Source organism: Gadus chalcogrammus, chromosome 18 (genome assembly GCF_026213295.1).
Source record: "Gadus chalcogrammus isolate NIFS_2021 chromosome 18, NIFS_Gcha_1.0, whole genome shotgun sequence".
NCBI classification, from domain to species: Eukaryota; Metazoa; Chordata; class Actinopteri; order Gadiformes; family Gadidae; genus Gadus; species Gadus chalcogrammus.
The window spans coordinates 7554870-7569690 of NC_079429.1; the positions used below are offsets into that span (position 1 = coordinate 7554870).

The following is a 14821-nucleotide window of genomic DNA, read 5'->3' on the forward strand; positions in this document are numbered from 1 at the left end:
TTTTCAGGCAAAAAATTGAACTGTATTTGAATGTCTTTTATTTTATTATATATTATTATAATTATTGATATAATTTTTTTTTTTTTTTGGTTAGCATCCCCTTTTCCCTCACCCTCCTCCCACCCCCACTCCTCACCATGCTTCCAGCAGTGGCTCAGACGTCCCAGTGAACTCAGTTCTTTCTGTGAAAGAGAATCTCGTTAAAACACTAAACAAAAAAAACAAGTTAAATTTAAAAAAAATAAAAATCCTCTCCAGTAATATTATCTTAAATGGCAGGTGGAGGAGCTCCACACTTGTATAAAGGTTTGTGTGTATGTGCGCGCGTGTGTGTGTGTGTGTGTGAGAGAAGAAGTTGTGTGTGTTTTAAGTTCATGCAGTCATTTTCTCTGGAGAGGCTTTTCAATAGGAGGCATCGGAGCTCCTTGCGACGAATGGATGTCCTGGTCTGCTGTCTTCCTCCCCCTCTACACCTCCCTCCCCCTCTACACCCCCCTCTCCTGTGTATCGTGGTGACTGTGGCTCCTCATGCAGCCTGGATCGTATGCATGTACCATAACATCTAGACTTAATATATTGTGAAGTATTCAATAACCAATATGTAGATGCTAGTCAGAATAAAAAAAAGGGGGTTTAATTTCCTAGAAAGGCAAAAAAAGATAAAAGGAAACTGGTCATTTCTAAGAAAATAAAACTTTATTAGATCAAAAATGTGTTTGTCTTGAGTTCCCCCTGCCCGTTCTGTCACAATCAGCAGTTCGCTGAGACACATCACCCAGACCTGTGACTGACTGGTTATATTAGTAATGCAAGTAAACCTTTTCAGAGGCCTTTCAATAAATCCCCATGCTATGATTTATCGAAAGCCGAAAACCGCTAAGTTACACTTGTTCATGATATGTTGCCTCAAACTGCTGAAATTAGGTGTTTTGAGGCCATGCAAAGCCCTGTAATCTGATAGGACAGACGTGTGTGGTCCAGTATGATTTTAGCCTTTCCCCCCCCCCCACCATTCTTCAAACAATCCCTTTTTTTTGGGTAGCGGCAAGGGGAAGGAGCATCAATAGAAATAAAAAGGTAACAGATCAAAATGAAGGGAGAAGCATCATGGTTCTTTATTTCATAACCTACAGTTCTAAATGACAGAAAAAAAGCTGTTGCTCTACGTTAACGCTATATACAGGCGACGGACTGAAACAAAACATTTGTCCTGTTCATCTAACTCTTGATGGCTGGCCCACAATTGGCCAGAATATCGCAGATGTAACCGTTGTTTTTGGTCATCAGCTCCTCTTTCATGCTCCGGAGCTTTGCCTTCAGCTCATCGTCGCTCATGGTGGCGGCTGGGAGTGACTTCACCTGCTCCAGGAAGTCCTGGATCATGTTCTCGCCGGCCTGAGGTGAGATGGAAGAAAACAGCTTAAAAAAAGGGGTTGGTTTCTTCAAGTGCGCCAGCAGGTATCATGATCAGTAGGGTTAGGGTCATGGTACTATTGATAGCGCGTTGTATTTTGGTAGCCATCAGACACTGAGTTAGATACTGACAATTGGACACTGCAGTAATCCAAGCTACTTGATTAATTAGTTCTTCTGCAGGTCTTGGGGAAAATGTTACATTTACCTTTCGATTTGGGAGATGCATTTGCCCAAATTGACGATACATTTTCGGGGGGGTGGGGAATTAACACCCTAAAAGTTAGCAGAATATCGACGGATCCTTGCAGACATTGGGAGCGGTTAAAACCCAGGACTCCAAACTCATTCTGTGGTTGTACCCCGGTCAGCCATTATTAAAAAGGTGACATATTATACCACCAACTTGTGATGTCAGAAGAGGCCGATTTCAAAACGGCTTGTAACGGCTAATCACCCTCACACCTGGTGGTGTAATACGTCACCTTAAACGCGCTAGTGTGAAGTCAGCCTACCAGCTTGTCTGTGCAGCGTTTCTTGGCATCAGGCCCCGCCTCCTCATCTGCAGGCTCCTGAAACTCCTCTAGCTCTGCCGCCTTCTCTTTCGCCATGGCAACCACAGATGGCGGGAAGCAGGCCAACTCGGCCACGTGGATCCCGAAACTCTGGTCGCACACACCTGCAGGCGGGGCGGGTTACAGGATGTAGAATGCAAATTTTCCAAAATGCATCAACTATTAAACGATTCTTCTGTAGCCAAGATTAAAGAGCTGTAATTAGAGGAGCAAGTTAGAAATGGCATGCCCGTCAGCTAGCTATTAGTTAGTGTAATGCACTGGGAGAATATCTGATTTTCGACCACTGCCGGCTAACCTCAGACCAATCAGCACATCTCTTCCCTAAATAGTTTGGGGAATTCATCTCGTCGTTCACTCAGACGCTTGAAATGCAACACATTTGCACATGCAACCTATTTGGCGGATTTACTTTCTCCTCTTTACAACTCTTGAATCGCACTTGTAACAGGCTTTACAATAACCCATTGATGCTATAGTTCCCGAAATGCATCATCAATTAACTTGACCAAAGAGGCCAAGCCTAGCCTGGGACCGACCCTCCCAGCCTCACTTAGACCCACTCCCCTCCCAGCTCAGTGCTCCTCTCAAACCTTCGAGGTACCCCGCATCCCCCCCCCCCCCTCGGATCACCCACCTGGCTTCACGCGGTACAGCATGGTGAGCGTGCCCTGGGCGGTGAGCGCCGTGACGTGCAGGTTGCGCACGGCGGGGTACTGCGCGGCCAGCGCCGTCAGCTCGTGGAAGTGCGTGGCGAACAGGCAGAAGCAGCCGATGCGCGAGGCCACGTGCTCGCTGATGGCCCACGCCAGGCCGAAGCCGTCGTAGGTGGAGGTGCCGCGGCCCAGCTCGTCGATGATGACGAGGGAGTCCTCCGTGGCCGACCTGACGGAGGGAGAGAGGGGGGGGAGGGAGGGAGAGAGGGGGGGGGGGGGGGGGGGGAGGGAGGGGGGCATGGAGTCACAATGCTGAACATACAACTCGCCTTAGTGTGGGTGATCCTAGTCATTGAGCGGAGAGGATACGTCTTTCTGCTCGAGTGTGTAGAGCGCCCCCCCTCACCTCAGAATGGCGGCGGTCTCCAGCATCTCCGACATGAAGGTGGACACCCCCTTGACCTGGCTGTCCCCGGCACCCACCCGGGCCAGGACGCTGTCCACCACGTGCAGCTCGGCGCTCTCGCACGGCACGAAGCTGCCGATCTGAGCCATGAGCGCGACCACGCCCACCTGCCGGATGAAGGTGGACTTGCCCCCCATGTTGGGCCCTGTGGGACGGGGAGGGAGAGGGCAGAGGAGAGGGTTAATAAGGCCCTGCTCTTTATTTACCATGATCCCATTTTGAAGTCAGAAGCAGGATTTCCAGTGTGCCTGCAGTTAAGGGAAACTGGAAATCGACTGATAGAAAAAGCAATCCATCAACAAAATCCAACGGACAAAGCCATGCATTATGTCCCAAAAAGTGTTAAATAAATGGGATTTGGAATATGTTGGATTTCTTTTAATACTTTAAAGGAAAGTGGATCCTCCGTGCAGTAGCAGCTTATTCCCCACCGGGGCAGGGAATAGAAACAAGACCGGTGGATTAAACTACTAAAGCCAACAGAGCTCGTACATCACAATACGTCATGGGATTTGTTTTTGCTTACTTTAAAATCAGAAATATAATAAATATAAAGTGGTTTCCTGTAGAAAGACTTTGGATAGTTTAGCTATTAGTCAGTCCATACCAGCACAATAACTAAGCTCCCATGCTCCCAAAATGGCAGCAGTTGTGGTCACGATGCAACAAAAAACAAAACTTCCTAGCAAACCACGGATTGGCCCCTCCTGACCTGTGATGATGTAGAAGCTCTTCTCGCCGCGGGTGAAGCTGATGTCGTTGGGGATGAAGGCGGCGTCGGCGTCCGTCTCCATGCAGGGGTGGCGCGCCTGCCGCAACTCCAGCCGCCGCGGTTCCTCCGGCGCCAGGAGGCGGGGCCTGACGTAGGGCACGGGCGCCGAGACTGCCGCCGCCGCAAGGCTCACCACCGCGTCCAGCTGGGCCGTGGCGTCGCTCAGCGCCTGCAGAGGGTCCACATAGCCTGGACACACACGGACACACACGGACACACAAGGACACAGAATAAGAATCATATGGAGAAAATACCATGATGGAGAAAGGCCTTCAATGTAGGGCAGTGCAATTAATCTATTTCTATTACTTGGTCAAACGATCTCCAAACTAATATAATCTAGAATGAAACGATATATTTATTTTATCTTTTATATAAGTATATTCGTTTTATACATTAAATATTTTATAGACATTTCTGCAAAGCTGGATACATATTTGTACATTATTTTCTATTTGAACATAGTGTGTATTTTTTTAAGGGGAAATTTCACAATGCTCAGTTCGTTGTTTTTTTTTTGAGAGAAATGTTGAATAAATGCTTTATGTTTTCAAACTCAAAAATAATTGTTTGAATATTCGTGATTTCAATATTGCCCAAAAAAAACATTAGGATTATTTTGATAATTGAGCAGCCCTACTTCAATGCTATTGAAAATAAAATAAAAATATTACAGACAGGCTAGGGAGTGAGGGAGTGATGTGTAGCACTAGGATTGCAGGTCCTGGGTCTTATCGCCAAAGGGAAGTGTCCCAATATTATATATTGAGAATACTAAAATGCATGGGTAATGTTTGATTGGATTTCTTGTATATCAATATGCATTTTCATGATACGTCAAAAAGCATGTCCAGTCAAACATGTCCTTAAAAATGTCAAATGGCCCCTTCCCCTTCCATTTGTGTTCCAATGACAAATGAAAACAGAAACCAAACCCCACCCGTGCCATGGCTAAGAGAGAGCAGGTCATTGGGGACCTCTGAACTCTCCTCACCTGAGGCGATGGTGATTATTTCCTTGACGATGGCATTCTGGGCCTCCTCGTACTCCTCCCGGTTTTTCTTGTAGTCCTCGTTTAGCGAGCTCAGCTTGCTGCACATACACATTACAAAGTACATTCAATTACTGAGTCATTGTTATCGGTGGAAGGACTGTATGTGTGCATGCGTGAGTCAGAACCATGACATAAGCGCAATTTAAACCAGCGCATTGCGTCACGCCTGTCCATTTCACAGACACGTTAAATAACAGGCGTGCATTAAACTATCAATATATCTTATAATTATTATGATCAGTACAGTTTAAACATCATTAAAAAACAAATGTTGCCCATTTTTTTATTGATTTGCGATTCAATTGTCGCGTGAATGTTCAGGGTTAAACCGCCAAGCTGGGGGTACTTCATGACTTTAGCGTTTGTTAAACCCAGGGATCCACACTAGGACGGTCGCACCGGCGGCACTGGCACGGCGGACGCTACCACGGGCTCTGGGGACGGCTGAGGGTCGAGCCCCAGAGGAGGCCGAGGCCCGAGCCCCGAGCCCTCGACCCAGAGGAGGGCTGAGCCCCAGAGGAGGCCGAGCCCCGAGCCCTCGACCCAGAGGAGGGCTGAGCTCCAGAGGAGGCCGAGGCCCGAGCCCTCGACCCAGAGGAGAGCTGAGCCCCAGAGGAGGGTCTCACCCGTTGGTGAAGCGCACGCCGTTCTTCTGGACGTCCAGCGTGGTGTACTTCTTGTTGTTCCTCAGGCTCTTCTCCTCCTTGCAGGTGACCCTCAGGTAGAAGCCCAGGATGGCGTTGGACTCCAGCTTCACCGTCTTGCCGGCGTCCAGGCCTGGAGACGGGGGGGGGAGAGAGGACGAGAGGACGAGAGATTTAATAGGAGTACATCATCAGGGTGAAAGATAGGTCAAAGTAGTGTAGTAAGTGAAGAACAAGCACAGCGAGAAACAGTGTGGGGCCATGACTAATCAGTCCCCAGTCATTAGAGTACATCTGCGTCACACAGCAGGGCTGCTGGTAGCGTGCTGAACGACAACCACAGGCAGAGTGTCATCATGACAGCTGATTGACCATGCCGCTCTGCTCTGCGTCGGGGGTCCTACGTAGGTTCCCCTGATGATCTAATCAATGCACCCCCCATAACTGCATTAGCCGCTATATTTAGCACGTTCTGGGAGTCAAAAAACAATAAAACAAGGAAATAAAGACGCTCTTTAGAGTGATGGAAAACAGAAATCTGTCATTTACGATGAATTATTTTAAAAAGAGTTATCAAGGTGTGCATTCAGCCTCATACAACCCTTATGTTCCATCAAATCCACTGCGAGGTCTTCCATTCCAGAAAATCTCCCCCGCCATGTTAAAGCCACATGCTGCTCCCGTGGTCCTAATTATCCAATAACATGCATAACTGGATTAACCTCGTCAACCCTCATCGTTTGTTTTGTGGAAAGAACAACACATCACTAGAAAGGGGAGAAGAAGACTAAAGAAATAAAGAAATAATAAGTGTACTAAAGAGTCAGGGTGTTTGCACACCGGCCCGAAAACCGGCTCCAGCCGTTCCCATCGGGCCCTCGGGCCTCTACCTGTTTGAGGTGGTCGGGTGTTGGCCAGGTGCTCCTGCCAACGTTGACAGTTAGGCGTGTGTTAAATTAGATTATGTTAAAAGGGAACATTATGCATCCCGGAGGGACAATGAAGTGTGAGAGCACCTCTGCAGTGAGATTACCCCTGCAGGCCTACCCGGCCCCTTCCCCAGGTCCCTGGCCCCGCCCCCTTCCCCAGGTCCCTGGCCCCGCCCCCTTCCCCAGGTCCCTGGACCCGCCCCCTTCCCCAGGGTCCCTGGCCCCGCCCCCTCCCCCAGGTCCCTGGCCCCGCCCCCTTCCCCAGGTCCCGCCCCCTTACCCAGGTCCCTGGCCCCGCCCCCTTACCCAGGTCCCTTGCTGCCGCCCCCAGCACCGCCTGCATGCTCTTCTCCAGCGCATCCATGGTCTCCCGCAGCTCACTGAGCACCGGGTCGAACGAGGCCTTCACCAGGAACTCATGGTGGTCCACCTGCAGACGCACAACATGTCAAATGAGGTGGTTCTCATGCGCATGCGTGGACTACACAGGAAGGCAGTGTTCCACGATGTTCACACACACCTGGTTCATGTCGAGCGTGGTCTCAATCATTTCCTGGTACTTGCTGAAGTCCGCCTCCATGTCTCGGAACGGGGTGATAAACGACGCCTCCAGCAGAACCTGGTAGCTGCCTGCAACGCAATAGACCCAATATTACATTAGTCCAACACAACCCCAACACAATAGACCCAATATTACATTAGCCCAACACAACCCCAACACAACATTACCTAAACACAATAGACCCAATATTACATTAGTCCAACACAACATTACCCAAACACAATAGACCCAATATTACATTACCCCAACACAATATGAGCTACACAACATCACCCCAATACAACCAAACCAATATCACATTACCCCAACACAACAGCCATACATAATGTACAAATCATAAACCTCTGGTCAGATCATTTAGATAAACGTTTAACCAATGTAATCCTCTTAATTCGTGACTATTAAATGTGCGTTTTCTGCGTACCAGAGTATCTGTCCAGGGCCTGCACCAGGGCGGGGATGTGTCCCACGGCCTGGTACACGCGGTGGCAGTCCTGCAGCGTGGCCGAGTGCCGGTGGAACTTCTTGGCCAGCCGGTGGAGGTCGGGGAAGCGGCGCAGCAGGTCCTCCTGGCACGTCTGCCGCAGCTCAGAGTCGCACACGAAGCTCTCCACAAGGTCCAGCCTGACACACACACACACACGCGCACACAGAGACAGACACACAGGTATAAAATCACTGAAATAATGACGGCTGCTTCTGAATCGTTTCTTCTCTCCTCTGATGTATAAAATTGTTCTTTCACATTATCGGTGGGTTGTTTTTAACTCAATACAGCCACCAGTGAGGAAATGCCATGACCGATTTTGAATTCAAGGTCCAACCACTGACAGGCTCAGGGCTGTGCGTTTACACATTACGACCAGATGAAGGCCATGGAGACATCACGGGCCTAGTGACACCAGTGCAAAACACGTAGCTCGCTTTCTAAGCACAGACCATGTATGATGGGAATTAATTGTGCAACCACGACAGCGGACTCGGAGGAGCGTCTACCCATTTTAAGTATAAAGGGAGGAGCATAAGAACGGTTTCTGGCACACGTCTGATCTAAAAAGGACCTTCAGACAGCTCTCTGAGGTACAAGAAGTGCTGCTCTGAAAGGGAACAGCTTAGAAAGGTTGAAGGTATGAAAAACGTTTCCTCTGCGTTACCTCTCCTCTATCCTGGTCCTGTCCATCAGTGGCTGCTTGATCCACTGGTTGACCAATCGCTGGCCTTGAGGGGTGCGGCACTTGTTCAGAAGACCGGCCAATGAATGAGCTCCGCTGGTGTCGTCGGGTGAACCCTACAAGAACAGAGACCAGAGAAGCCAATACATCTCAGGCCCTCAAGATCACCATCGTCATTATGGGGGTTCCTGTATTTTCGCTAAACATTACTATCGGCCCTTCGCTACTTTGTATTCAGCAGAGCAGCTTTATGACTGCGATCTATTGAAAGTCGAAAATGCAAGACTTTGTCTTCATTACATTGATTACATTTTTGACATTGTATATTTGAAACATAACAATACTTTGTGTTTCCAAGATGATAACGTGAACACACATGAAGTCTGGGACTAAACGCTAAACAGAACGCTCACAAATCACTGAGCACACAACAATGGGAGATCATTGCTGTGCATCTCTATGTTTCTTGGACGGATTGTTACTGGGAATTTGTCGATAGTTTAAATGTTCTTTTCCCTCACTCTCCACCTCATCCCTAACTCTCCACCTCAAGCTGGTGTGTAGTGAGCGTTCGGGCGTCGATTGGTCGCCGTGCATCACCCAAGTGGGTGCTACATATTGGTGGTGGTTAGTGAGGTCCCCCCCTTCACTTTAGTCGTCTTTTGAGTGTTATTAATTCTTCATGTTTAACCTCTGTCTTATAACTTTATGCTCTGTAAGGTGACCTTGAGTGTCTTGAAAGGCGCCCTTTAAATAAAATTATTATTATTATTATTATTATTATCATCGACAGGCCACGACCCATCCCCATTGTGGATCTTGGCCCATTTTGGAACTCGACCCATAGTTTAAGAAAAGCTGGCCTTATGGTATCCCTCAAAGATGGCACCATTAACACACACAGCGGAACTAGGAGCGGCTGCGTGGCTGCGACCTCTGACCTGGAAGAGGTTGAGGGCCTGCACGGCAGCGTTGTCCAGCCTCATGTACTGGCCGAGCTCCAGAGGCGTCAGGCTGAAGGAGTTGAAGTGGGACTCGTCAGACAGGAGCTCAAGGTAGCGGACTACGGCAGCCAGGCACGACATGGCCACCTGAACACACACACACACACACACACACACACACATTGATTCAATACAAACTTCTTGAAATTTGAACTTGTTTCCCCAGTTCCTCACTGCAGGTTTCGGTCTTGCTTCATCACTGATACTACACCCACTCTTGATTGAAACAATGCATTGATCCCACGAGGTCATGGTCTCAGTCCTGTGGCTACCTGCTTGTCCAGCTCGGGCAGGGTGTTGCTGGCGGCCGTCTCCCCCTTCCTGGTCCTCAGGAGCCGGTTGAGGTCCTGCACCATGTCCTTACTACTGAACTCCGCCTTCTTCCTGTCAGACACCAGGACACCCCCACGCTGCACCACCTGAACACGCACACGATTACGATTTCAAAACACGTTATTCCAGTGCGCATGGGACATTTATTTATCTAATTATGCTTTCTATTTTTGTGTAGGATCATTATTTTCTGTTTGACAATTTCAGTTTTTCTTTAACATGCTCGAATCTGCATGGAATGGCAACTGCAGCGCGTTTTCGTGATACGCTAAAATAAGAAGATTAGGCCTTTTGGCGGACGGCAAAACCCATCGAGTCCGTTAAAGAGTTACTATTGGGGGGGTTTTTGGTGTTTAGATGCAGACTTTAAAAGTTTTCATGGGTAAACCTGTTATACAAATTAGCTCCAAGTCAACCGGCTGCAAGGCCGTGTTGCATAGTGTTACGTTTCGTTGTCAAGTGTCGCGAAAGAGGTCGATTAACATACAAAACAAAAGCTTGGGTACTCATTTTGCCATGGAAACGACAGTCACAAACACCTCGAATGGGGGCCACCCACCTCCTTGAGCTTGGCGCCGTCGCTGTTCCCGTCCCCCTGCGCGAGGAGACACTCTTTGGGGCCGATCTGGACCAGCAGGGACTCCAGGTTGGAGAAGATCTCGCCGTCCGGGAACTCGCACACCCCCATGGTCCTCTGGGCGGCGTCCACGTAGCCGACGCCCACCACGCGCTGTCCGTCGGCGCCCGTGCCCAGCTTCACCGCCACGACCCCGGCGCAGCCCTCTGCACCGGCCCCACCCCCAAACAGGATCTCCTCAAACTGGGTCAGGTTGCCTGGAGAAGCCTGGGTCGTTTTAAGGGGTAACAGTGACAGAGAGAAAGCATGTCAAGGTTATGGTGTAAGTGGATCACGAATCGTGCTCCAATTCGAATGTTGTGAGATTCGTTTTTGGACCGCGAGTTTGAGGAAGGAAGAGGCGACCATGTTTGGGGCCAAAGGCACTTTGACACTACTAAAAGGAAGGGGCCCGGAGTTACATGCTGACAGGTTGGCAGAGACTGGCAAAATCAAAGGAGTGCATACCAGTTGTTTTTATTCGTTTAATTGAAGGAACAGTGACAAAATACTTTGTTCAAGATCCACACAAAACACATTTGAAACCCAAAAAACGAATATATTTTGTTTGTTGAACACCTTAAAAACACCACAGTGTTGTCTACAAAAAAAAACACGTTTTCATATCTGGAACTGTTCATGGATCTCACCTTGAAGGCAATTCTCCAATCGTGCTCCCTGCTGTTCTTGCTGTGGTTCTTGTACACTTCCACTCGGTACTGCCTCACCAGCAGCAGGTCCCGCACGAAGGCTTCAAAGTTGAGCTTGCTGAGGATAACGCTCTCCAACTTGCGGGTCCCTGTGACCCACACGTTAACATTTACAGATGAAAACAAATCTGAAAACCTAACGGTGCATTTCGGATACAATTAGCATCATCAATGGTTGACGTGTGGCTGCATTAATTGTGAATATCTCGGAAAAATTGCATGGTATTTCTGCACCAATAAACATTTGAAGTAGTAATCTAAGCTAACGTTACCGACCTGAGCCCAGATTCTTGATGACCCCGTTCGTCTTGAAAACCTCTTTCGCAGCGAATAGAGCATCTTTACCATGCACGGTATAGTAATCATTGCGATCGAACACTCGGAAAGTGGTGTCTGGTTTCTCCGGCATGGAGAAGTAAGAGTTAAGAAAGCCATGTTCAGCTGCGCTGTCCATAGACAGATTCTGCTTAGGCTGCACCGCCATGCTGGAAACTCCCGCCAGTACGCTATGGCAGACCGGAAGTTACGTTTCAAGTCTGTCCCCATGGAAACGGATGTAAAGGCCCTACGATCTTTTCAACAAATGTGAGAATGTAACAGCAAAATATAAAATATGCTTATAATACCGAGACAAATTTGCTTGACGAATGTTGCCAGCCCCCTCAGACCAATAATACTTAAAAGCATGTCAACTTTGGATCTGGTCTGACAAATTATTAGAGATAAACACAGGATAGATTTGTTATTACAAAACTCTATTTGAAGTTCAAGTTCATGATGATTTAAATAAACATTCGCCGAATTTGATACAAGGACGAGGACTTAATTGTTAATTTGTAGCAAAAAAATAATAATTCAGTCAGTGTTAATACCTAATAAATAATGTAATGTTTTCTATGTATTCATATTTGCTATTTAGTAGAGAAGAGCCGTAAGGGGATTGCTTCTAACACCTTTTGATAGGAGAGAGGAAGGGAAGTATAGGGATCATTTGTACAAGGTGTTGAATTAACTAGTAATTGTGAGAAACAAAGGTTATATAATTGGTGATGGGGAATCAATGCATAAACTTAGTCTATGCATTTTGACTGGGAGTCAAACACCCTATAGGCATGACTACGGCCTAGCCCTTTTAATATCCTTCTCCTAGACACAAAGGCGTGCTGCTGAAACTAACAAATGTGTGTTTAGCATTTCAGTGGGTAGAGCTCATTATAAATCTCTGTTTGTCATTCACATTGTCCACGCCACTAGATGACTGATTGATGGGCGGTAGCTATGATTTCATAGGCGGCTGCCTATGAATCAGAACCAGGTAAGCTAGTTCCATTTTTGTCTTGAAGAAGGAGCTGCATGTTATCTTTGCTGCTGGTATAGAAATTATAGAATAGAAACTAACCAGAATTTGTGTGTTTAGCATTTTAGTTGGTAGAGCCGATTCTAACTCTGTTGTTAGCAAGTGGGCAATCATCCAGGTACGGAAGGGGCCCATAGCATGCTATAAAGAAGACGACATAGTCATATCTCACATATTTGACCCAGATTTAATAATAATAAATAAAAAGGAACCAAAATAGGCCTAACTAAATTCAAAGGGTGGAATGGCAGCATAATAACATATACATAGTACTACTTTTTATATGTATTATATTTATTTTATTTTATTTGTATTATTATTTGATGCATTCATTTGCTCTCCCATATGGCTATTTTTATTTTCTTATGAGAGGTGGGTTGTGGTTGGGATATGGGGAGTGGGGTGGGTGGGCGGATGGGGTGACCATGTGTCTCTGACCACTAGAATTTAACCTTTGTTTATCCTCCTCATAAAGAAAATAAAAAAAACGTGATCACAAAAAAAAAGCATCAGACCCCTGTCAAAGACTCACCTCCCACCCAACGTATCTATGTCCGTTACCTCAACCGCCTCCTCGTTCTCAGACTATCAGGGCCTGGAGGAGAGACTCGACTCCTCATCTCGCCAAAGTGGTCCTACCGGGATCCTTCCCCTTGAACACTTGACTAGATCAGCGGTCGAACTCCACACTATGGCTGTCAGCCTTCCTATAAAGCTCTGGTTCTCCTGGGCTACATCAACATCCTGCAGTGGCACTTCCCTGGAATAACAGTCTTTTTCGCCCCCTTCCACTGTCTCCTTCTCCTCATCCACGGGGCTGGGAACCCGACTTTATATTCTACGAGGTCCTGCGGACCCTTAGATCTCTGTTACCCTGCTCCCTTTGTGGCTCTCTCTCTCCCCTTGAAGTCCTCCTCCGTGCCCCTCACACTGTCGACACATGCCGTAACCTGCAATCTCTCTCCCTCTATTCGCGCCTCAACTGTTCTGTCTTCACTACCATCTCTAGAACTATTCTCTCTACTATCCACAGAGAAAGCCTTCCGGAACTCTCCTATCTTCCCTCTCCTCCTCATCGGACCCCCTCTGTCCACTCCAGACCAGCGCGTAAGTTACAGGGTACATCTCTGGATCTGGAAAATGGTGTAAATGAGTGACAGGTGAGAGGGGTCCCTCAGGATGTACACCTTGGTTGACCTCTCCTTCATATGGGTCAGATAATGGCTCCCTTAGCCATATGGTAAATACATTAATACAGCGTTTAATGTTTAACTTTAATTGTGACAATACTTATTTAACCCTAACATGTAAGTGAATTGAGAAATAGAATGAGGTCATTGAATTTAGAGATAACGACCTCAGTGCTCACTGGTCACCCTAGGACCAGCTCTGATCTAAACATGATGAGGAGTTCCTTTCAGAGGGACATCGATTCGGGAGGTGTAATAAAATATTGAATTCCCTTAGAATAAGGCCCTTTGTCAAAACGCCTCTTGTCAAACCCCATGCCAGAAACCTTGGTGTCATCCTCGACTCTGAACTTTGTCTTGACAAACAGATCAGCACTGTAGTCAAAAATAGTTTTTACCAGCTCAGAGTGATCTCCCGCCTCAAATCCTTCCTATCCCACAACGACCTTGAGATAGTTATCCATGCCTTTATTACTTCACGGCTGGATTATTGCAATTCCCTCTACCTTGGCCTCCCCCAATCCTCACTCAGACGTCTGCAGCTGGTCCAAAATGCAGCTGCGCGTCTTTTAACTGGCACCAGGAGGCACGAGCACATCACACCCATTCTGGCCTCCTTGCACTGGCTCCCAGTTATTTTTAGGATCCAATTTAAAATTGTTTTATTTGTTTATAAGGCACTCAATGGGCTGGCCCCGGCCTATATCACTGAGCTTGTTCAGCCCCACTCTGCCCAAAGGTCCCTCAGATCCTCTAACAAAGGGCTTCTGTTTGTGCCACACTCACGGCTCAAGCAGAGAGGTGATAGAGCCTTTGCCATTGCTGCTCCACGTCTGTGGAACCAGCTCCCCCTGGACATTAGATCCGCCCCCTCCATTTCTGCCTTCAAATCTAGGCTAAAAACCCACCTCTACTCCCTGGCCTTCCTTGCCCCTTGACCTTTTAGCCTACCTCCTGTTCATGTCTGTGTGGTATGCCCTGGAAATGAATGTTCCCCCTTTGTATTACTATGACCTCTATATATTGTTGTGTTGTTGTATTTTATTCACTTTTTTATCTTTATTTATTATTATAATTATAATTATTATTATTGTTATTTTTAATTATCATTATTATTTTCATCTTATTGTACAGCACTTTGGTCAGTGTATGCTGTGTGTATATGTGCTCTATAAATAAAACTTACTTACTTACTTACTTACTTACTTACTTACTTTGACTGCTTTTTTCCACACTGGTTTCCAACATGTAGACAAGATATTACTTGTACTTCCTTTAAACCTCACAAATTTTCTTCCGTGTGTGTGTGTGTGTGTGTGTGTGTGTGTGTGTGTGTGTGTGTGTGTGTGTGTGTGTGTGTGTGTGTGT

The 14821-nt window shown here is 47.1% G+C and overlaps 1 protein-coding gene across 1 annotated transcript; it reads right to left on the reverse strand.

Moving 5' to 3' along the window:
• Positions 1 to 737: 737 nt before the first annotated feature.
• msh2 (mutS homolog 2 (E. coli)) lies at positions 738 to 11444 on the reverse strand. The gene is made up of 16 exons (XM_056576850.1): positions 11183 to 11444; positions 10847 to 10995; positions 10140 to 10424; positions 9520 to 9666; positions 9185 to 9334; positions 8226 to 8359; positions 7496 to 7695; positions 7030 to 7139; positions 6816 to 6939; positions 5563 to 5713; positions 4877 to 4974; positions 3823 to 4071; positions 3051 to 3255; positions 2626 to 2873; positions 1929 to 2092; positions 738 to 1395 (listed from the first exon to the last, which is right to left on the reverse strand). The coding sequence occupies exons 1-16, from the start codon at positions 11388 to 11390 to the stop codon at positions 1219 to 1221; spliced, it is 2799 nt and encodes a 932-aa protein (XP_056432825.1). The 5' UTR covers positions 11391 to 11444; the 3' UTR covers positions 738 to 1218.
• Positions 11445 to 14821: the final 3377 nt, after the last annotated feature.

What these genes read in the sequence shown, in the direction of transcription:
- msh2 (XM_056576850.1), bottom strand. Translation starts at nt 11,390, where the DNA reads ATGGCGGTGCAGCCTAAGCAGAATCTGTCTATGGACAGCGCAGCTGAA. An exon ending in GGCGGCAGCAAGGGACCTGG is followed by an intron (nt 5,714 to 6,815) that starts GTAAGGGGGCGG and finishes CCCCGTCTCCAG; the next exon opens with GCCTGGACGCCGGCAAGACG. An exon ending in GCTGTACCGCGTGAAGCCAG is followed by an intron (nt 2,093 to 2,625) that starts GTGGGTGATCCG and finishes CCCCGCCTGCAG; the next exon opens with GTGTGTGCGACCAGAGTTTC.